The sequence below is a fragment of the Oryx dammah genome, unplaced genomic scaffold (assembly GCF_014754425.2).
Source record: "Oryx dammah isolate SB20612 unplaced genomic scaffold, SCBI_Odam_1.1 HiC_scaffold_14, whole genome shotgun sequence".
Lineage (NCBI taxonomy): Eukaryota > Metazoa > Chordata > Mammalia > Artiodactyla > Bovidae > Oryx > Oryx dammah.
Window position 1 is genome coordinate 46,043,664 of NW_024070198.1, and position 20,646 is coordinate 46,064,309.

Here is a 20,646-nt window from a genome sequence, read left to right on the forward strand (position 1 = left end):
GCTGCCCATCAGCTGTAGGGCCCTAGCAGAGCCCCCAGACCCGATTTCCCCCAAGACAAATGGAGGGTTAGGGCAGAACGTGCAGGCCTCCTGGGATGCGGATAACTGCGGTGCTGACGAGGGTGGGCCCAGGTCTGCATTTCAAGGAGCCAGCAGCTGTGTCTGTCCCGCTGGCCCACACCACATCTTTAGGGGAGGACGGTCCTGCACCATCACCCTCCTCCTTCTCCAGCCCCACCGTCTGTGTCCTCACCCCTGAATCAGAGCTCTGCCACGGCCACCTCCCACCTCCCTGGGCTGGGCCTGCTCCGGACCAGGGCTTCCATGCAGGCCCAGTGGCGGCCTGGATGCAGCTCATGGTCCAGCTATGAGTCATCACTTTGTCTGCATCCCCGTCGGCCCCACTGAACAGGAGGCCTAAGGGAAGATTGGCCTGTGTCTCCATCACAGCGCCCCCGCCCAGGGCCAGCCCAGTGCCCAAGGCAGAGGCTTCTCTGGGCAGGAGCAGAGGGACGGGCAAAGCCCTGGAGGTAGTTTGCTCAGAGACCCGTTTTCTTGATTCCCGCTCTTGGTAGGGAGGCTCATAGACGAGGTGCTGGATTCCTCGCGTTTAGTGCTGACTCTGCATTTTCTTCTAGTCTCTGCCGTCTGGACACGTGCAAGGAACTTTTGAACTGGCCAATAAAGAAGAAAACAGAGAAAAAAACCGATACCCCAACATCCTTCCCAGTAAGATTTTACTCTTTTTTTAACACGACCGGTGGCATTCTGACGATACTCAGCCTTGCTTTACGGCTCCTGGTGATTCTGCCTGTCCAGGCAGCAGACGCCCAGGTGCTCAGAGGGCAGGGCCGGGGTCAGGACACCTGCTCAGCCTTCCCGCTTGGGCGTCTAGCTGGCTGTCTCCCACCTGGGGCTCTGAGAGCCTGTGCCATTCGTGGTCTGGCTGCCAAGCCTGCATTCACTGTTGAAACCTGGGCTGCCTGGCGGGCAGGAGGATGCCACCTGTCCCGGCTGGCAGAGCTCCCGCTGTGAACCCAGCCTTGAGCCCTGGTCTTGGGCAGCCACTGGTCTCGAGCATCTCCCCATCTTGGACACGGTGCCCTGGGCCACCAGCGTCAAGGCACCTGTACAAGGACAGAAGTGCCAAGAGTTCAGAGAGCTGTTGGGCTTTGGCAGCTCTGTGGGGAGGCTTGGAAGCATCCCAGTCTTTACCACCGCAGCTGATGGGGGTCGTGGGTGGGGGGTGTGGCCTCCAGGGGGTGGCGGGGCCAGAGTGGACACACCTGTCCAGGGGCGTCACTGGATGGGCTGTGCCTTGGGGGCCTCGGTGCCAAGACAGACCCCCAGCATTCCAAGATGCCTGTGTAGAAGCTGGCCTGGGGGCAGGGTGGGGTGAGTTGTGATGTCATTTCTCTAGCCTGGACCCTCCTGTCCACTTTGCCATCAGGCTAGCAGAAGGGCAGCCTTTAAGGACCCTGGTGAGTTCACGTTGGAGGCCCGACAAAGGGGGAACCTCAGGCCCTCAGCGAAGGTGGTTCTTGGCCGAACTTTTAGGATCAGAATTGAGTCCATCTGCCCTGTGGGTAAGAGAAGCTGTGGTCCACCTGACCCACGTGGTGTCTGGGTTTTCAGCACCTGAGAGAAGCAGTCCATTCCCATTTTGCATGCGTAGGATTGATCTGTGCTTTGGTTTGTGTGTGTGTGTGTGTGTGTGTGTGTGTGTGTGTGTGTTTGTAAAGTCCAGATTCGTCTGCAGTGTCCTTGTAGGGTCTGTCACCTCGCTGAGGGCCAGCACAGGCCGGCTTGCTCCGCCCCACGGAGGCTCTGCCTGAGAAGGGAGGTCCCCACTTTGTCGGGCCTCCAACGTGAACTTGGGTCAACTAAAATCAGAGAAGTTAACCAAGCAGTCTTCTGTCCCACGCATATTTGTAGAGGAAGCCAGGGTAGCGGCAGGGAGATGACAGGTCACGCAGCCAAGTGGAGAGGGTGGCTTAGACCAGGGTCAGGTTCTAGACTCAGAGTAAAGGTCATGCTGAGAGGGCTTGCTGTTAAATTGGGTGAGGTTTATCAGAGGCAAGTTCCGTGGCTTGCACAGCTCAAGGGAAAAAAGCGCCATGCAGGAGGTTGGGGATCTTTGGCCTAATTTGCGCTGGATAAAAATTAGGGTGTTTGGAAGTTCGCGTCTGTTCTCAGTTGAATTAACTCGCTTAGCTTGTGCTCTGACTGCATGATGTGTGCGAGGAGGGCCAGCTCACTGCCAAGCCCTTGCCGAGGTTCCTGGCCTACATTTCTCTCTAATTGCTGAGCCGTTTCCCTTCTAAAGGGAACGTTTACGTGGCTAATCGAGTGGTTTCAGCCTGAGCTCCATGGAGTGGAGTTAGCAGCCAGGTGTGGGAATTACCTCTAGTGGCCCAGGGTGGGGCATCCCCCGCCCCCCGAGGGTCCCCAGCAGGGCTCAGCAGGGCCTGCTTCATGCCCGTTGTGTCTAAGCCACGTTCCTCTGGCTTGTATTACGGAAGGGAGGTGGCATTTTCTGCAAGTGTGAAAGTGTGGGTCCTGCCCCAGCCCCTCCCGGCCCAGGAGTGCCAGGCCAGAGGAAATTGAGGAGCTGGCGGTCACTACGGGCCCGGGGACTCTGTCCGATGTGAGCATTTCACGTTGGTGCAAGGACACATTTACAGAACCGTGTCCTGGAAACACTGGGGTGTGCCCTGGAGGAGGCCAGCTAGGGGCATCTGGCTTTGGCATCGGTGAGACTCAAGAGAAGCTGATCTGGTTAACCTGGGTGGTTGGCCAGAGGTGCCTGGGGGCAGCTGGATCACGGGAGGATTGTGAGACCTGGGAGACCCAGCTCATACTCGGGGTGGGGTCGGTCAACAGGCAGGGAGACGGGCAGGGGCTCAGTCCCTTAGCCCCGTATACCCTCCCTCTCCCGCCCCTTTCCCCACGCAGAGAAAGAAAGGGAAAATGTAGTCCCTCAGTCGTGTCCAGCTCTTTGCGACCCCGTGGACTGCAACCCACCAGGGTCCTCTGTCCCTGGGATTTTTCTCAGGCAAGAATACTGCAGTGGGTTGCCATTGCTTTTACCAGGGGGTCTTCCAGACTGAGTGATCCAACACCCCTCTCCTGAGTCTCCTGCATTGGCAGGTGGATTCTTTACCATGGGCACCACCTAGGAAGCCCTGTAAGTGCATCCTATTTACAAGATGCCCCTGGGACCGGAGCCAGTCCTGGTGTGAACCCAGGGAGCTCTGAGCACAGAGGTCAGTGTGCCTGGGGTGTTGAGGGGCTGCGTGTGAGAACGGCCCCACGCCCGGTGGTGAGTGAGCATCCTCCTCCTTTCTGGAAAAAGATGCCAACCAGGGATAATTTTAGGAAATGGTGTTTTGAGAGAGAAGTGTAACTTTTTAGAATGAAAAGACAGGAAGCTCTTAGAATTGCAAGATGCTAAATCTAACCAGAAGGCTATTTTTAACCCCCTGCTTTCTATAGCTGTCCTCAGAAGGGCAAATTGTTCCAAATCATGTTTAACTAGCTTGATACATGCTCCACTGGTGCTATTTCTGCCTCAGGGCCGAGTATCTCAGGGCCGAACCTTTGAGGACCGTGAGTCTGACACCCTGAGCGCCTTCTGTGGGCCACAACTGCCCCAGACCTGCGCTGACCTGTCCTCCACTAGGAGCAGGGTGTGGTGTCCAGACAGCAGGTGTCCAAGCCCATCAGCTTGTGGTCAAGCCAGCGGCCCTCCAAGTAGAGGGGAGACATCCAGGCTGTGACCCGGGGTCCTTGCCCCAGACCCACAGTACTCACTCCCCCTCCTCGGTTAGTTTCAGTCCTCTGGCTACTCGGACGGGACGAAGTAGGGAGCAGGACACAGAACTATCCAATAATTAATGCAGTAAATACATGCAGAGTACCCACCGAGTACTGCCCAGCACAGAGTAATAACCAGGAAGCAGCCTGATCCTAGAGCCCTGGGCCCAAGTCTGGGCCCCCTTCATACATTTCTGCTCCTGGAAGTGGTCGGCCACTTACACACCAGCGTGGAGACCCAGAGCTGGAGCTGCTCCAGCTGGAGGGACTCATGAAATGGTCTAACTTCTTTGAGAATCAGAAGAAATATATACCTAACCCAGTCTGGCTCATACTCATCTTTATAGCAACTACTAATGCAGGAAATGTAAGTGACTCGGGTTCGATCCCTGGGTTGGGAAGATCCCTTGGAGAAGGAAATGGCAACCCACTCCAGTATTCTTGCCTGGAGAATCCAGTGGAAAGAGGAGCCTGGTGGGCTACAGTCCATGACGTCGCAGGGCCAAACACAGCTGAAGCAGCTTAGTACACACGCACACAATGCCGTCATAAAATAGAACGTGCGATTTTTTTCTTTAATGGACAAAGGGGCCCGTGAAGGCAGAAGTGACACAGACCCATGTAAATCATATGGGGACTGGTTAAAACCTCCCCGCGGGTATGTGTACATACATCCCACAGACATACACACCACACTCACGTACATTCAACACACTGCGCACGCTGCATACAAGACCCACCACTGCACACCCACAGATACGCACACTGCACACTCCCACACCACTCACACACACACACACCGCCCTCCCTGGTTGGCCCTCACACACTGGAAAATTCTGGAACCACAGGCCGGAATCTTCCAGGCAGTGGTCCATCCTGCACAGTCCATCTGTGTGAGTCCAATTGCCTGCCTGCTCCGGGACAGACCTGAACATGAGCACTGGGGTCTGGAGTCCCAAGCCCTCAGGCCTGACGCCCACCTGTCCAGCGGTGGACAGGCTCCCCTTCGAAAGCCTGGGAGCGTGGCCCCCGGAAGTGCTCCTGAGGGCCAGCACACCGACTCCTGGGCCCTGAAGCTCTTACCTATCGGCACCCCCCGGGTGTGTTCTGCTCTCTCTGGGGCCCGGCCCGGCCTGGCTGCTGAGGCGCCATGTTGGATGGAACAGTTGTGTTTCTGCCTCCAGGACACTGAGCATCTCCTGGGAACGTTTAAGAAGAATTTCCCTTCTGTCCCGTGGTCACCATGGTTACGTCCTTCACAGTGTTTAATCCTGTCCTTGTGATTCCCTGGCCTAATGTCACAGTTTTTGTGTTGTTTTTTCTGCAGATGACCATTCCAGGGTGATTTTAAGCCAAGTGGATGGAATCCCGTGTTCAGACTACATCAATGCTTCCTACATAGATGTAAGTACCCCTCAACCCACCACAACACTCACACCCAGACCACTGGGGGCTGAGTGTGGATGGGGACCACTGGACCCCTTCTTCCCAGGGCCAGGAAGGTAACTTGTCCCCACTTTCCTGGACACAGTGGCCACACCGGCCACCACACAGAAAGCATGAAAGCGCTGGGCCTTTTGAATTAGCATCTGTGCTGGGGACGCGTTCCTAAGTTGCAGATAAGCCCAGAGGAGGCTCGTTTATGCTGCTGCTGCTGAATTACTCAGTCATGTCCGACTCTTCATGACCCCATGGACTGTAACCCATCTGGCTCCTCCGTCCATGGGATTCGCCAGGCAAGGATACCGGAGTGGGTTGCCATTTCCTGCTCCAGGGGGTTTTTCCGCTCCGGGGATCAAACCCAGGTCTCCTGCTTGGCAGGCAGATTCTTTACTACTGAGCCACCTGGGAAGCCCATACTCATTTATATTACTGACCAAACAGAACAGAGGGGACTAGTTAAATAATTTTCAGTAAAATCATGTAGAATGGTTATTAAGAATCCAGTTTAGTTGAACCTTAAAAGATCATTTGATATGTTACGAATTATTATAAAAATTCAGTATAACAGAATGTGTGCATATTAACCAATTAAACGATATATATCTGTGCCTGTGTGTCTGCTTACATATCTGGAAAGGTATTCACAGAAAAATACTGGCAAGGGATACGCAGAAATAGCATCTTATTTCTGAAACTCCTGGCAAGGTTTCTTCTTGGTTTTCTGTGTTTTCCAAATTCTCCACGACAAATACATGTTACTTTTCTAACCGTAAAGTCCTTCTACAACGACAATTCTGAAAAATCATAAATCTGATTTTATTTCTCTAGGGTTATAAAGAGAAGAATAAATTCATAGCCGCTCAAGGTAAGCTTTTCATTAAGTGACGGTCTGAATGTGATTTTGGTAGAATGACATGGAAGGTGATTGCTTCCTTACCTGGTACCAACCATCCTGGAGGCTTATACAGGCTTTTTGTATGTGTGTGTATTGCTACGTTTACATAGCGGATCAGAGTCGTCCAGCCTCTCCCGAAGCACAGAAGTGAAAATGTCATGAATCTCACAGCCTTGCCGCTCAATGCGTCTGCTCTGCTGGTGTCCCCTCCCCGGGAGGTAGTCAGGAATGCGGGCCCCACCCCTGACCAGCTGCTATCCCTGAGTCTGCATCTTAGCCAGCGTTCCCAGGTCCTTCTGCGCCGTAGAGTCTGAGGAGCATTATACTGTGAGGTGATGGAATTCCTCCAGGGCACAGGGCTTCAAAGGACGCAAGAGCTGGACCTCTGCACGCGTACGCCCCGTCTGCGGTCAGGGCAGACAGACAGGGAGGGCGTGGGGCATCCATCATACACAGCCATGTGAGGTGTGCAGCACACGATGTGTGTGCAGAGAGACAGAGACACACGGCCTGTTTCTGCGCCTCTGTGATTGAAACCCAGGCGCCCAATGGTCCAGTGCTTGCCATCTCAGCGTGTTGATACTTGCGTTAGAAAACCTTGATTTCTCTTGGCCGGCTGAGCTCTACATGACTTCCAAGTTGTTGGGCTTGGGGAGCAGCAGGGAGGGGAGTAAGTAACTTTCTGGATCAAGCCCATACCCTTGAGGATGCTTTTAGCCGTGAAAGTGTATTAGTCACTGAGTCGTGTTCGACTCTTTGTCACCCCATGAACTATAGTCTGCCAGGCTACCCTGTCCATGGGATTCTCCAGGCAAGAATGCCAGAATGGGTTGCCATGCCCACCCCCAGTGGACCTTCCTGTGAAAACACGCCCTTAAACCTCACACATGAACCTCTGTGTCTCTGAGCACTTTCAGTCTAGCTTATCAGCATCTGCTTGGGGCTGTCATCCCCGGGAGCCAGGGCTGATGAAGCTGGGTGTCAGGGAGCTCACAGGAGATTTCCTGCACATCCTCATTCCTGGGCGAGAGTCTTTAGAGCAGTAGGTACCAACATTCAGTGTAGACAGCAATCTTAAATGCACATTTAAGTGCACACACACAAAAAATGGGCTTCCCTGGTGGCTCAGAAGGTAAAGAACCTGCCTGCAATGCTGCAGAGCCGGGTTCAGTCCCTGGGTCAGGAAGATCCCCTGGAGAAGAGAATGGCAACCCACTCCAGTATTCTTGTCTGGAGAATGGACAGAGGAGCCTGTTGGACTACAGTCCCTGGGGTCGCAAGGAGTCGGACACAACTGAGCGACTGGCACTTTCACTTGCCCTGAAAAGTCGGGAGATATACACATAAGCCCACAGTCCATCAGGAACACGTCCAGCTTTTAACATCAGAGGCCCTGGCAAACACCTGCTGACACCAATGGAAATGTCTTTTTCATTCTTATAAGCAGACATCCAGAGGAAGTAGCCCGGGCTGGGGCAGCAGCACAAGGGAGAGGGGCCTCTTTCATTCCTCCTCTACCCTCCTTAGTGTCATCCTCATGGTCACAAAGTGGCTGCCGCACCTCCTGGCACTGCTGTCCCAAGTCAGGCAGGAAGGAGAGCAGCAGGCAGAGGACTTTCTTCCAGGGACACTATCTTTTGTTCAGACCCCCTCCCCAGGGACTTCAGCCTACATCTCACCAGACAGCATCACTAGCTGTGAAGGCAGCTAGGAATGTGATTTTTTTCCAGAGGAAAGAGGGTTAGACGTGGCAGGTGGGTCAGGCAGCCGGCAGTGTGTCTCCCTTCCTCCACCCCCACACACAGTCTGATTCAGCGGTTTGGGATGGGAGGTCTTATTCTGAGGCTTCGACAAGCCCCTCCATGGCCACAAACCACTTTGACAGCTTGCAAACCAGCTCCCATTTAAACAGTGTTTGTGGCCCACGATCATCACCCAACTGGGTGCACTAACTTAGCCCCCGAGGATTTCCCAGCCCCTGGGGGGCCGGGTATCAGGGAGAGAGAGACACAGGGCCAGACAGGGAGGCTGCCCCCTACTCCAGTCCTGGGACTCTGCAGGGAGTGAACGGGCCCATCACCCCCTTCCTCGGGGCAGGTGGGGGGGGGCAGCTGTCCTGAGGCCCAAAGGCCAGGGTGACCGGTCTGGGGCTCGCAGGGACCGCTCTGTCTGACTCGGACCATCCTCTCCTCCCAGGTCCCAAACAGGAGACAGTGAATGACTTCTGGAGAATGATCTGGGAGCAGAAATGTGCAACCATCGTGATGCTGACGAATCTGAAAGAAAGAAAAGAGGTGAGCCAAGCTTCGAGTCCCCAGTGTGTTCTTCTCAGCTGCTGCTGCTTGGCTTGGGGTATGCTCACCACTTCCTTTTCCCTTCTCTCTCCTGCTTATCACGGCAGACGAAAAAACACAGAACACCTCGGGGCTCACAGCACTTTTATTTTGAAATACGTTGTCTGTGTTCCCAGGATCTCATTTTCCTAGTCAGTCAGTCAGTTCAGTCGCTCAGGCTCAGTCGTGTCCGACTCTGTGCGACCCCATGGACTGCAGCACGCCACGCCTCCCTGTCCATCACCAACTCCCGGAGTTTACTCAAACTGAGTCGATGATGCCCTCCAACCAGCTCATCCTCTGTCTTCCCCTTCTCCTCCCTCCTTCAGTCTTTCCCAACATCAGGGTCTTTTCCAGTGAGTCACTTCTTCTCATCATGTGGCCAGAGTATTGGAGTTTCAGCCTCGGCATCAGTCCTTCCAATGAATATTCAGGACTGATTTTCTTTAGGATGGACTGGTTGGATCTCCTTGTTGTCCAAGGGACTCTCAAGAGTCTTCTCCATCACCACAGTGCAAAAGCATCAGTTCTTCAGTGCTCAGCTTTCTTTATAGTCCAACTCTCCCATCCTAGACTGTGTTATAAAATGATGCAGGGATTTTCTTCTTTCAGCAGAGAGTCATCCCTGGGTGGCCCACCAGTTCTTATGCCACGGTGAGAGCAGTGAATTTTAATATAGAGATTTTTTAGAATTTTGGAGCATAACATATTGGGCCTCAGACCATTAAAAAAAAAGTGATTTTCCCCTTATTATTCAGACCAGAGAAATGCATTGGAAAAAAAGGTGTGTTGAAGTCGGATTGATTTGGTATTTCAGTGTGTTCAATTAGCTGTTTCGACTTCAGAAAGTAATGCACACACTTTATAAGAACTTGAAATCTCTATAAAGAAGTGTCAGTCAAGCTGATTCATTTCCTAAGTGTGCCTCCCGGACAGGACTGCCCTGGGTGGGGTGCAGGCAGTGAGCCACCGGGCAGACCCCTCGTGCAATTCCTGTTGCTAGGTGAGGTCAGGAGATGACATAAAACATAATGGAGACAGAAAATAAAATACAACAGGGACAGTGGAGGTCCAGGAGGGACAGGCCAAGATGCAAGGCCAGGCCGAGGCCCTGCTGGGCTCCGTGTCGGGCTCAGAGATGCTGAGGCCCCCTTGGGCCTGGGAGGCATTCACTTTTCAACTCCAAGGACACAGACCCCTGTAGAATAAACTGGGACACAGCATGACTGGGAATCTGGAGGTGTGGTGGAGAGGGGGACACCCCCCCACCCTGGTTCCTGGGCCAGGCCAGGCAGGAGGGCTCATGCAGAGGACGATGGTGCTGCTGGGTCTTAGAGGCTGGGGTGCAGGGTCGGGGGAGCTATGCCAGATGCAAGCAGAGAGAAGCCCTGGGGTGTGTTTGTGAGGCGGGGAGCAATCTGCTGGACCCAGAATCATGATGCCCACTCCAGGAGCAGAATGGCTAGAAATGCATCAAGGCACCAACCGGGGCTTGCAGCCTGGATATTGGGCTGACGTGGATGGGCGCCCGAGGGCTTCCTCAGCAGTAAGCAGAGGCCTGCGCTTTCGCTCCAGAGTTGAAAGCAGAACAGGGAGGCAGATGGGAAGCTGGCAGCAGGCAGACTGTTCTTCTCGCATGTTCCAGCGTGAGGGCCCAAACAGGGGTGGCGGCAAGTGGGCCAACAGGGAGACGCAGCTTGGTCAGAGACATCTGTCCCGGGGCCTGTGTGGTCCTGGCTCCAGCCGGACATAGGTGCCATCCACCGTCACTCACTGGCCAGGGCCTGCCTGGACTGTCCCCACAAAAGCCCAGGCCGCTTGGCTAGGGCTCAGGGTAAGGGGGCCCAGGGGCTGCCCTATGGGATGGAAGTGACAGACTGTGGGGAACTCAGCCAGGGCAGGAGAGGGGAGGCCGGCCAGCAGGAAAGGCAGCCACGAGGTGGCCCCCAACTCCCCCACCACTAATTTATTCCCCCCAGAAAAGCAGCGGAAAAGCCTCCAACCCCACCCCATTTCCGTTTGGGGAGTGGAGAGGGGTTTTCTTTTGTTTCCAAGGGAGGTGGGACAGGGCTAGGGAGGGCCAGCCTCCTTCCCCTCCGTGTGAATCCTGCCCAGGCCCCCTGCGTGCTCTCTCACCGGAAAGAGTGATGGGCGGAAGCAGGGGGTTCCCAGGCAGCCACACGTCGTCGCAGTGGGGAGGGGGAGGGGGAGGGGGAGGGGGGGCAGGGTGGGTGGGGCGCTGTGTGGGAGGTGTGCCCGCTCTCTGATCGGATGCTGCAGCCCCACGCCTTGGACGAGGAGGCTGACCTGGAGCCCGGCGTCCCCTGGACCAACTGATCTCTGGGCCAGGCTTTCGGGGCTTGTTTGCAAACCAGAGACAGAGGAGACCAGTGCAGGGACGGTGGGGCTCGGAAGGCGCCCCGGCTGCCCCATCAGTCATCTTGTCGCTACATTACTTGACATGCCCCTCCCCCGGCTCTTTCTCTGCAGCCTCCTACTGCATTTTTCCATCTCTGTGACTCAGACTCAGCCTGCCTTTGGGCCTCGATTTTCAGTGTCTCAGATAAAATGCTTTCTCAATAGAGTTCCCCTTTTCTTAATTGCTTACACTTCTGTTGTGGTCTCCTTGGCTTCAGCATCCTGGCTCGGTGTTGTGAAAGCTGGCATCTCATGATCTGATGGGGGCGGAGTGAGGGTGGGGTGCGGGTGGCAGGCGGTGGTGACCGCTGTGTAGATGGGAGTGCCAAGGGCGTGAAAATAGAGCACACGCTGAGCCCTGTGGGGGTGTGAGAAGCAGCCCTCGGGTCCTCCAGTGAGAGTCTGTCAAGGCAAGAGTCTCTGGAGGGTCCCTGGGAGGCCAAGACTGCCCCAAACCATGACCTTCAGGGTGGGCTTCTCCTCGGGGTCCCTTCAGAGCTGCCCAGGGCCAGGCTGCAGGAGGGGAAGTTGGTGGGTGTCATCACACAAGCCCTGGGCTCTGGTAAATGCCAGCTGACTCTTGTTTTATAGGGTTATTAATCCTTGTGGCCTGGCCTGTGCGCTGTGCCCGGTGGGTAATGTCAAAAACTTGTTGACTCCTGCAGCCATGGACCAGGCGTCCCCTCATTAGGGGGGCCTCATGCCTTCAAGTCTTCCTTGCAGGAGGATGCCCTGGGGTCGGGACCTGGAGGCCCAGTCCCCACCCTCTCCTGTGTGGTCCATTTGTAGTTCTGGGGGAGGGAAAGCAAAGGAAGACCTCTCTGTGACCACCCACCCATCCAGCTCTACAAATTCCTGCATCAGTCTTATCTCTGGCTGGAGAAAAGTCAGGAGCGATCAGCTGACAAGTCCATGACTCTTCAACAGAGGGTGGGTGGGATGCAAATGGAGTTCGCCCTCAGCGCTGGGCAGGAAAAATGACCCACCGAATCCGACGGGCTTGGGGAGCACGTGGTCCTCTGGGGCTTGACGAAGCCCCGCCCAGGTGAGGCCGCATCCACGTGGGTCCCCAGCTCCGTAGAGCAGCTCAGCCCGACGGTCCAGTCTATACGTGTGGTTAGTAAGAGGATGAGTAACCGACGCATCAGAGGGGTCCGATTCTGGTCTCAGTCCTGCCGTTAAGCAGCACCGAGGAGACGGAGACGCACCGCCCGGGCCTCTGAGGACTGTGTCGCTGGAGCCGGCTGTGTGCAAGGCCTTGTGTCCGTGGCCCGGGCGGAGGGCGACGAGGTGATGAAAGGCCCCCCGCAGACCTCCTGTTTCTGCCCACGTGTCCCACGCAGGAGAAGTGCTACCAGTACTGGCCGGACCAGGGCTGCTGGACGTACGGGCACATCCGGGTGTGTGTGGAGGACTGCGTGGCGCTGGTGGACTACACCGTCCGGAAGTTCTGCATTCAGTCCGTAAGCACGCGACTTCCGGCGGAGGCAGGCTTGCGAGGCGAGGCACGCGAGCGTGCTTCATCATAGGAAGCGCTTGCCTTACCCCAACACCCCCGCCCCCACCCCCAGCAGCTCTCACAAGGGGAGACGAGGCGGAGGCGGTGCCTGGCAGGGACGCTCCCCACAGATCTGAGTCTACAGGGCAGCTGACAGGCAGGTGCCTGTGACCTTGAGTCAGGGTCGATACTCCTGGCTCCCAGAGACCACCTAGGTGGAGGAAGTTGAGTCAGTTGGAGCATTTGAGGGTGTGGGAAGGGGTCCCCCACTCAGTCACACAGGGCCGTTTCACACACTGGCATGGAGACATGAGGTTTTTCTTTCTTTTTTTTTTACAGTTTCAAAATTATATCTGAAACATTTCATTATTTTTCAAACTGTTTTCCTGCTAGTCACTCCTCCTCCGAGATGATTTAAGGCAGCCTTCAATAAAGACACCTGTAGCTGAGGCAGATGAAGTAAGAGATTTCAGAGATTAAAAAAAAAAATTAGAAAAAAGCGGAAGGTGGTGTTATCAAGAATCAAAGGTAGAGTGATGGGTGTGGTTAGATCACAGAATATGAGCCTGAGCTTCCTAGAAGCCACAGCAAAAGAGGAGAGAGGATGAGCTTTATCATATTAGTGTCCCCGACCTTGGCCTACCTCCTCCCAGAAACACATACGTACACACACACACACACACACACACACACACACACACGCTTCCAAATACACTATATAACTTCCATGACTTGGGGCAGAGAACCAAACTCCTCGGTTCTGGGTAAGAAGAGTGGAGAAAGCTTTTGAGGGAAGAGTTAGGGTTGAGGTGGGGTGGGTTGGGGTCTCCCAAGGGTAGACCAACCAGATGTTTTCCCCACAAACCAAGCCGCTTTTGAGAGTGAAAGCTTATGCTGTTGGCAGTTACACGGCAACATACAGTCGCGGCAAACTGGAACGCAGCCAGCCTGCTGGCCGACGGGCCTGTGAGCTCTAGGGCCAGCTGCAGGGAATTGCCTGGCTGCTGGGGCCTGGCCCAGCCTGGTCCTGGCCTGGGTGACCGTGGGCCCTGCTCTGCTGTTCCCACTGCTATGGGCTCCAGTAAGCATCAGGGTCTCTCACTCCCGGGCGTCCAGTCTTCACTGATGGGCCCCTGTCTGCACGAGTCCCCACGGCTGCTCACGCCTGGACGGCAGAGGGGGACCTCGAGCAAGTGTCCTGGAGCCATGATGCTAGGGGTGGGGAGGGGGCAGGGGCCGTCCTGCCCGCTCACATCTCCGCGTGTCCCCACAGCAACTCCCTGATGGCTGCAAAGCGCCTCGGCTGGTCTGCCAGCTGCACTTCACCAGCTGGCCCGACTTCGGGGTGCCTTTCACCCCCATCGGCATGCTCAAGTTCCTGAAGAAAGTGAGGACGCTCAACCCTGCTCACGCCGGGCCCATCGTGGTCCACTGCAGGTGCGTGTGGGGCGGGGCCAGGCAGCCCAGGAAGGATACAGTCTCCAGTGGGAAAATGACCAGTGGGTGGACATCAGGGTGGGCAGAGGGGCGGCTGGGGTGACCTGAAAGTACCTCCCAGATACCGGACGCAGCTCAGAGAATCCCTCAGGGCGAGAGCTGGAGGGATGCCCTTCATCCGGGGAGGCAGAGCCCTTCGTCAGTACCACCTGTCGGGGAGCCTTAGTATCAAAAGCAGACAAGCGCCTTGTGACCCGGCACTGCACGCTCCTCTGAGCCCCTGGCTTTGCAGAGTCTGGGGCGTGGTCCAGCCCCACCTGGCCCTCTCAAGGGGGCAGCCCCCCGTTCTTGCTCAGACTTCCTGAAAGCCAGAGTTGGTGTGTTGCTTCCACTGAACACCTTCGTGGCAGATTTAGAGCGCCTGTGTCCCTGGAGGGCAGGTGCCTCTTGTCCCTGGCCGGGCCATGATACTCAGAACGACCCCGCCTGTAACAGCCGGAAACCCCGTGTCCAGTGGAGAGTGACAGCCGGTGAGCAGGACCGTCCGTCCTCCAGCCGGAAGGGCAGGCCACTGGCCTGAGTCCCTGCACAGGGAAACCCCTCCGAGGTGCGGACCCGCGGTGGCCCCAGCTAGAGGGGACACCGGTCAGCAGCATGTCAGCTGGCTGCAGGGAGCGGTTCAGCTCCGTTTTGTTCTAATGCCTCTAGATTCTCTGGTGCTAGTGGACCCTCCGCGCCTGGCCCCTCCCTTGCCCGCCTCCCCGCTCGCCGCGGTGCTGGGGCAGGTCCTTTGCCCTTCGTCTTGGCTTCCACCCTTCGCTGCTGTCTGTGGCCGAGAGCCCCAGCCTCCGCCTGGCACAGAAGCGCTCTTTCCGGGGGAGTGCGTGGCTGCAGTTGCCACCGCAGCTCCTGACTCCTCTGTGTCCTGCTTCGCCAGCGGGTTTTTCTGTGCGGGGACGGGATGCCCTTTTCTCTGGTCTGTGCATCCCCATCGAGCTGAGTCCCGTGCGGGCAGATGAGTGGTCCAGGCGATGCCTGGGAGCAGAGGCTCCCACCAGGAGTTCAAGCCCGCCAGCATCGCGGAAGAGGCTCTCACGGGCTGGCAGACCCCAGTCCTCAGGAGGGAGCGGACTTGACGGCCTCATCCCTCCAAATATACCTTCACTTGGGTCTCCTTGGGCTCCAGAGTGTGTACGGCCTGGGGCTGGGGGCTTAGCCATTTCCTTCTGTGCTCTGCCACTCACTCCTCACCCTCAACAACCACCCCCCCCCCCAATCCCTTAAAAAAACTGCCACTCAGTCCCTGATGAAACCACAGGGAGAGGTCTCTCGCTGTGGCTCTGAGCTCCACACCAGCATCCAGAGTCCAGAAGGGGAAGACCGCCTGGCCTGGGGCTTCTCCTAGTGGAATCAGCCTGGCTCCTTTCACTGCTGAAGTCCCCTGCTCCCCCCTCCCAGGGCATGAGCCTCTTGCAGCCCGAAGTCAGCTACGTCCTGGCCCCTTCCACGCACCTGCTGGGTGGGCTGTCTTGACCTGGCTCTGCACCTGACGATCGTCTCCTTCTTTGTTTGTAAAGAACTAAGACTCCTGAAGGAGCCCCTCATGTCTCATCCGCTCTCCCCTCCCCATGATGAACAGGGAGTCTCCAAGCAGGCAGGTCTTCACTGCCTGTCTATTGCCATTTTGGAGTCTAGTGGAAAGTGTGGTGCCATCCTCCCCTCAAAAGAGGAACATGGTGAGGGGGCTTCATTCCTTAAGCTGTGAACCTTCTGTTTAAAAGATGGCTTTCTTTTTCAAAAAGAGGCTAATGCTGCAGCGGGTTGGAGTGCTGGGGGCAAGCCTAGTTCAACCTAGTGATCCTGCACCCTTGGCTGCTGCGTGCAGTTGTGGTCTGGACCATTAGGGATTTTCTGGTCCCATGGATGTTGGCTGAGTTTGTTTGTCTACCTGCTGAGTCCTGGGTGTTGGGGAGACACATACGGGCAGCCTGCATTGGTTGGAGGGAATCTAGGTGGACAGGTAGGGTGGAGGTGGGAAGATGTGCAGAGACCGCTGTGGGGAGACCACTGGGGAGAAAGGAGACCCAGCTCAGGAGTGGCATTGGGCAGCTTCCCAAGGAAGGATACCTCTTGGTGGAGCCCCTGAGCACCAGCTGGCCCCAGCCAGCCTGGGGTTCAGGGCTAGGATCCCAGATAGAGTCAGCTGGTGCCCCAATTTCCATGACCTTGGCTCCAAGGCCAACAGACCTGGCCTGGAGTCTTTCTTATGAAGAACCTGGAAAAACATATCAAGCATGACAATAAAAAAAAAAAATCCAGTTGCACAAGTGATAATGAGGAGACAGCATTCGGTAATAGAAGAAAAATTACCAGCACAATTCACACAAAGCTTAGAAAGCGGCCCTTTTCCATAAGCCTGTTAGTACTCTCCAGTCCACCTGCAGTTGCAGGGCCTGCAGGAGACGCGGGTTCGATCCCTGGGTTGGGAAGATCCCCTGGAAGAGGAAAGAGGAAATGGCAACCCTCTCCAGGGTTTCTGCCTGGAGAATCCCACGGACAGAGGAGCTTGGCGGGCTACAGTCTCTAGGGTCTCAGAGTCAGACAGGACCGCAGTGAGAGCTCCCTGGCCCTTGAAGGAAATTTGAGATCTTGTCCCTGAGATTTGGTGCCCTCTGGTGGCCTTACCTGGATTTGTCTTTATTAACGGAGGGAAGTGTGTGCGCTGTGAAGAGGTTCGGCTTCATTGAGGGTGGCGTGCCCTCCGGTTCGGACAGCAGGCGTGTTCCAAGGTCCTGTCATCGCAGTGGGGACAGGGGACTCACGACGTGGCCTCTTCCTCTCTCTCCCAAGTGCGGGCGTGGGCCGGACGGGCACCTTCATAGTGATCAACGCCATGATGGATATGATGGATGCGGAGCAGAAGGTGGACGTCTTTGACTTCGTGTCCAGAATCCGCAATCAGCGGCCTCAGATGGTTCAGACAGACGTGAGTCGTGCCCTCCTGTGGCCCATCCACCTGTGCTGGTGTGAGCTCGGCTCAGCAAATCCCGACGCCCCGGGACGCGAGTCAGGTGCACGCAGAGCAGTGCCTGGCCGGGACCGTGTCACCCCGGCCCTCGCCAAGGCCATAGATGGTCACTACAGAGAGCCCTTAATCTGATGTTCCCCACAACCCCTTCCCCTCTGCACAAAGAGAAGGGCCCCTCTACTCCAGGGCCCCCCCTTGGAGCCCGTCTGGCTCTCCCCGCAGATGCAATACACGTTCATCTACCAAGCCTTACTGGAGCACTACCTCTACGGGGACACCGAGCTGGACGTGTCCTCCCTGGAGAAGCACCTGCAGGCGCTGCAAGGCCCCACCGCCCACTTCGACAAGATCGGGCTGGAGGAGGAGTTCAGGGTAAGCGCCGACCTGCCCTCCAGGAGGACCGGCCCCGTTCACGCGAGGCTGCTTGCAGCTGCTTCCTCCCTTAGGAACTCCCGGAAAAGCAAGGGGGTCCGTCCTGCCCGTGACTTTCAAGGGAAGAACAACAGGGACTCTCAGAGCTCTGCAGCCATGTCGGTGGTGGTGGGGGGAATATCGTACGTGCACATTTTATCTCCCAAGACTTGGGCCATGTCTGGAGATGGAGACAGGTGTTTCCTCTGAGCGGGTGTCCTTGATGGCAGTGGGGTTAGAAGGCTGAGCAGTCTCTCAGGAACGTCAGGGTTTTAACTGCGCGGCTGTGTCTCTCTTGGCTGCAGAAACTGACAAACGTCCGCATCATGAAGGAGAACATGAGGACAGGCAACCTGCCCGCGAACATGAAGAAGGCCAGGGTCATCCAGATCATTCCATGTAAGGGGCTGCCCGCGGAGGGTAGGCCCTCGCGGCAGGCACCGTTGGGCGGGTACCCTGGGGCTTCAGTCACTGGAAGGTCGTTGACCATCCGCTCCTGTAAACCAGGGGTCCGGGGCGGGGTGCCCTCGGGGAGCTCTGTCAAGTGTGGGGAAGAGAACGCCCGCCTGTGAAGATGTGAGTGACCTAGGCTGTCCCGCGGGTGTCAGGTGGGCAGCTTGTGACCCGGACTTGGAGGCGGGAGAGGGAGGGGACTTCCTGGAAGTGGAGAGATGAGCTTTGGGCCTGACGTGGTGCCTCCTGATTCTATGAGATGCCATCCCATCCTCCCCCAAGCCTGGGCAGAGGCACGACACCCTGCTGTACACGGAGTGGAGTCCTGGCCCGTGCTATGCAGCCAGACCCGAAGGGAACTCAGCTGAGACCTTCCAGGGAGCAGCCTTGGGGCTGGCACACCGTGGGCAAGGGAGGCATCAGGCACTGGGTGGCCTGAGGTCTAGGGGGGCAGAAAGCCTACAGGCCTGGTGGGAGCAGAGGCATTGGAGGAACTCCCAGGGAAGGGGAGGCGCCCGCCTGGAGGGGAGGCGGAAGGGCTCACCCAGACCTCCCCTCTGCATCCCCTCCTGGACTCCAGCTCATGCAGCAGCAGGCCCTCACGTGGACCTGCCCAAGCTAGCAGCGCGTGGGGCTGGGCAAGCCCTCTCCAGCCTCAGACCCCGGAGGCTCTGGGGCTGTGATGCCTCCGGCAGGCTATGCCACGTTGCCTGGCTGGCCACACTCCTTTGACACCTTAAATTTACTTTAATGCTTACGTTTTGGTATGAATGGCTTCAATTTAGGCTTCCCTGGGAACTCAGCTGGTAAAGAATCTTCCTGCCATGCAGGAGACCCAGGTTCGATTCCTTGATCGGGAGGATCCCCTGGAAAAGGAATAGGCTGCCTGCTCCAGTATTCTTGCCTGGAGAATCCCCAAGGACAGTGGAGCCTGGCGGGCTACAGTCCACGGGGTTTCAAAGAGTCAGACACGACTGAGCGACTAAGTACAGCCCAGCGCCTCAATTTAGACAATGAGTCAGTTATTTGAGAACTTTCCTCACAAAACACAGCTTCCCCTGGCTACTTGAAGGAACCTAGTTTAGGAAGGAAACCTTCCAAGGGGTTGACTGTAGTTAGTGATTTTATCCATAAGCTTTGTCTCAGAAGCTCCTAACAGCGAGTTCAAGTTTGCCAGGCAGGATGGGGTCGCTTCTGACCCACGGGATGCACTGCTTTACAGACGACTTCAACCGAGTGATTCTCTCCATGAAGAGGGGCCAGGAGTACACGGACTACATCAACGCGTCCTTTATAGACGTAAGTGCTGGGCCCCCGCCGAGCCTGCGTGCCTGGTGGGGATGGTAGCTCCCTTTCCCTGTGATCACAGTCTCTTCACCTACTTGCTTTCACAATCGGAAAGGGTGGACATGCCCCCAGAAAGCCAGACCAGTTCATTAGCAAACACTTGCTGGGAAAAAAAAAAATGAATAAGGAACTTTGACATAGAGGATGTACGTGCACTTTTAAATAATTGGCTGCTTTTCCATCCTGCCTTTAACGCATCGTAACTTCTCTCTTGCTTCGCTGTTAAACTCTAGCCCTCTGTCCCTGGGCTTTCTGTCCTGCGAGCACAGTCTGGTTCAGGCCCCGTCACAGGCTGCCTTGTGCAGAGCAGAGCTGAATGGGCGGGAGACAGTGTTGCCCTCCAGTCCGTGTGTGGATTCTGATTTACGGACGGGAGAACGCTGTGCTGGAGGGGGTCACGCAGGCCCCAAGCCAGGACCGGGGAATTAACTCACTTCCTCTAACTCTGCACCCTCTCTGCCCTGCCTTGATGCTGTTAGCTGTGACACGTACAGACGCATTCTTAATAGAATTGAAGCCAGTCCAAGCAAGGGTCCTGTTCCATGGTACAGAGGTGAAGGGGCCCCTTGACCTGTTTTCTGGGCGCGTGCCATCTAGGGCTTGGCTCAGGCCCCGGAAGCCTGAATGCCGTCCCTCCTGCAGCCCTGGGCTGTCCTGAAGCCACGTGTCCCAGCATGGGAGAGCGGTGGGGGGAAGCCAGACTTGAACCTCTGCTCCCATTTGAAGGGCTACCGGCAGAAGGACTACTTCATCGCCACCCAGGGGCCCCTGGCGCACACCGTGGAGGACTTCTGGAGGATGGTCTGGGAGTGGAAGTGCCACACGATCGTGATGCTGACCGAGGTGCAGGAGAGAGAGCAGGTCAGCCCGCCCCCTGCCCCAGCGGCCTCCAGGGCTGCTCACACCCACCAGGTGCGGCCCACCCGATGGACTGCCTGTCCCTTGGGAACAGCTCACCTGCCATCAGCTGTGAGGCCAGGCCACAACTACTGAGGAGAGAGAGAGGCTGCAAATGCAAACGGTTTTATTTCAACTGCCCCTCCCCTCCCCGCCCACCACTCCAGTTCATTGTAACTACCCACTGGCTGTTGTTCTTACCTACATTTTATTTAAAGTGAAGTCGCTCAGGCGTGTCCGACTCTTTGCGACCCCATGGACTGTAGCCTACCGGGTTCCTCTGTCCATGGGACTTTCCAAGCAAGAGTACTGCAGTGGGGTGTCATTTCCTTCTCCAGGGGATCTTCCTGACCCGGGGATAGAACCCTGGTCTCCTGCATCGTAGGCAGACACTTTACCGTCTGAGCCACCTTTAACCTGCCTTGAATTTCTGCCATTTTGTGTTTGCCACAAATACATATTTGATCACAACCTGTTGAAGGAAAAGACCTTTATTTACTTTTCTTGGGACAAAAGACGGAGGTATTGAAATGTGTGCCTAATTAATATAGTCCTGGTAGAAGTGAATGGGTTAAATATTTCTTTTCTCCCAGAGATCCATCTAGAGGCACATAATCTTCTTATTTTTATTTAATAGCATCATAAACACTTTTGAGCCCATCATCCAATT

The 20,646-nt window shown here is 56.1% G+C and overlaps 1 protein-coding gene across 3 annotated transcripts in view; it reads left to right on the top strand.

The window, feature by feature from the left end:
• The window catches only part of PTPRE (protein tyrosine phosphatase receptor type E), a 179,376-nt gene that overhangs the window by 147,354 nt on the left and 11,376 nt on the right, over positions 1 to 20,646 (top strand). For all 3 annotated transcript variants that reach the window (XM_040254775.1, XM_040254776.1, XM_040254777.1), the window contains 11 exons: positions 639 to 729; positions 5,144 to 5,220; positions 6,088 to 6,124; positions 8,351 to 8,448; positions 12,249 to 12,368; positions 13,677 to 13,840; positions 16,691 to 16,826; positions 17,091 to 17,240; positions 17,585 to 17,678; positions 18,955 to 19,031; positions 19,806 to 19,940. In XM_040254775.1, the coding sequence (XP_040110709.1) occupies positions 639 to 729; positions 5,144 to 5,220; positions 6,088 to 6,124; positions 8,351 to 8,448; positions 12,249 to 12,368; positions 13,677 to 13,840; positions 16,691 to 16,826; positions 17,091 to 17,240; positions 17,585 to 17,678; positions 18,955 to 19,031; positions 19,806 to 19,940 (1,179 nt within the window). The remainder of the gene's footprint in view (positions 1 to 638; positions 730 to 5,143; positions 5,221 to 6,087; positions 6,125 to 8,350; positions 8,449 to 12,248; positions 12,369 to 13,676; positions 13,841 to 16,690; positions 16,827 to 17,090; positions 17,241 to 17,584; positions 17,679 to 18,954; positions 19,032 to 19,805; positions 19,941 to 20,646) is intronic.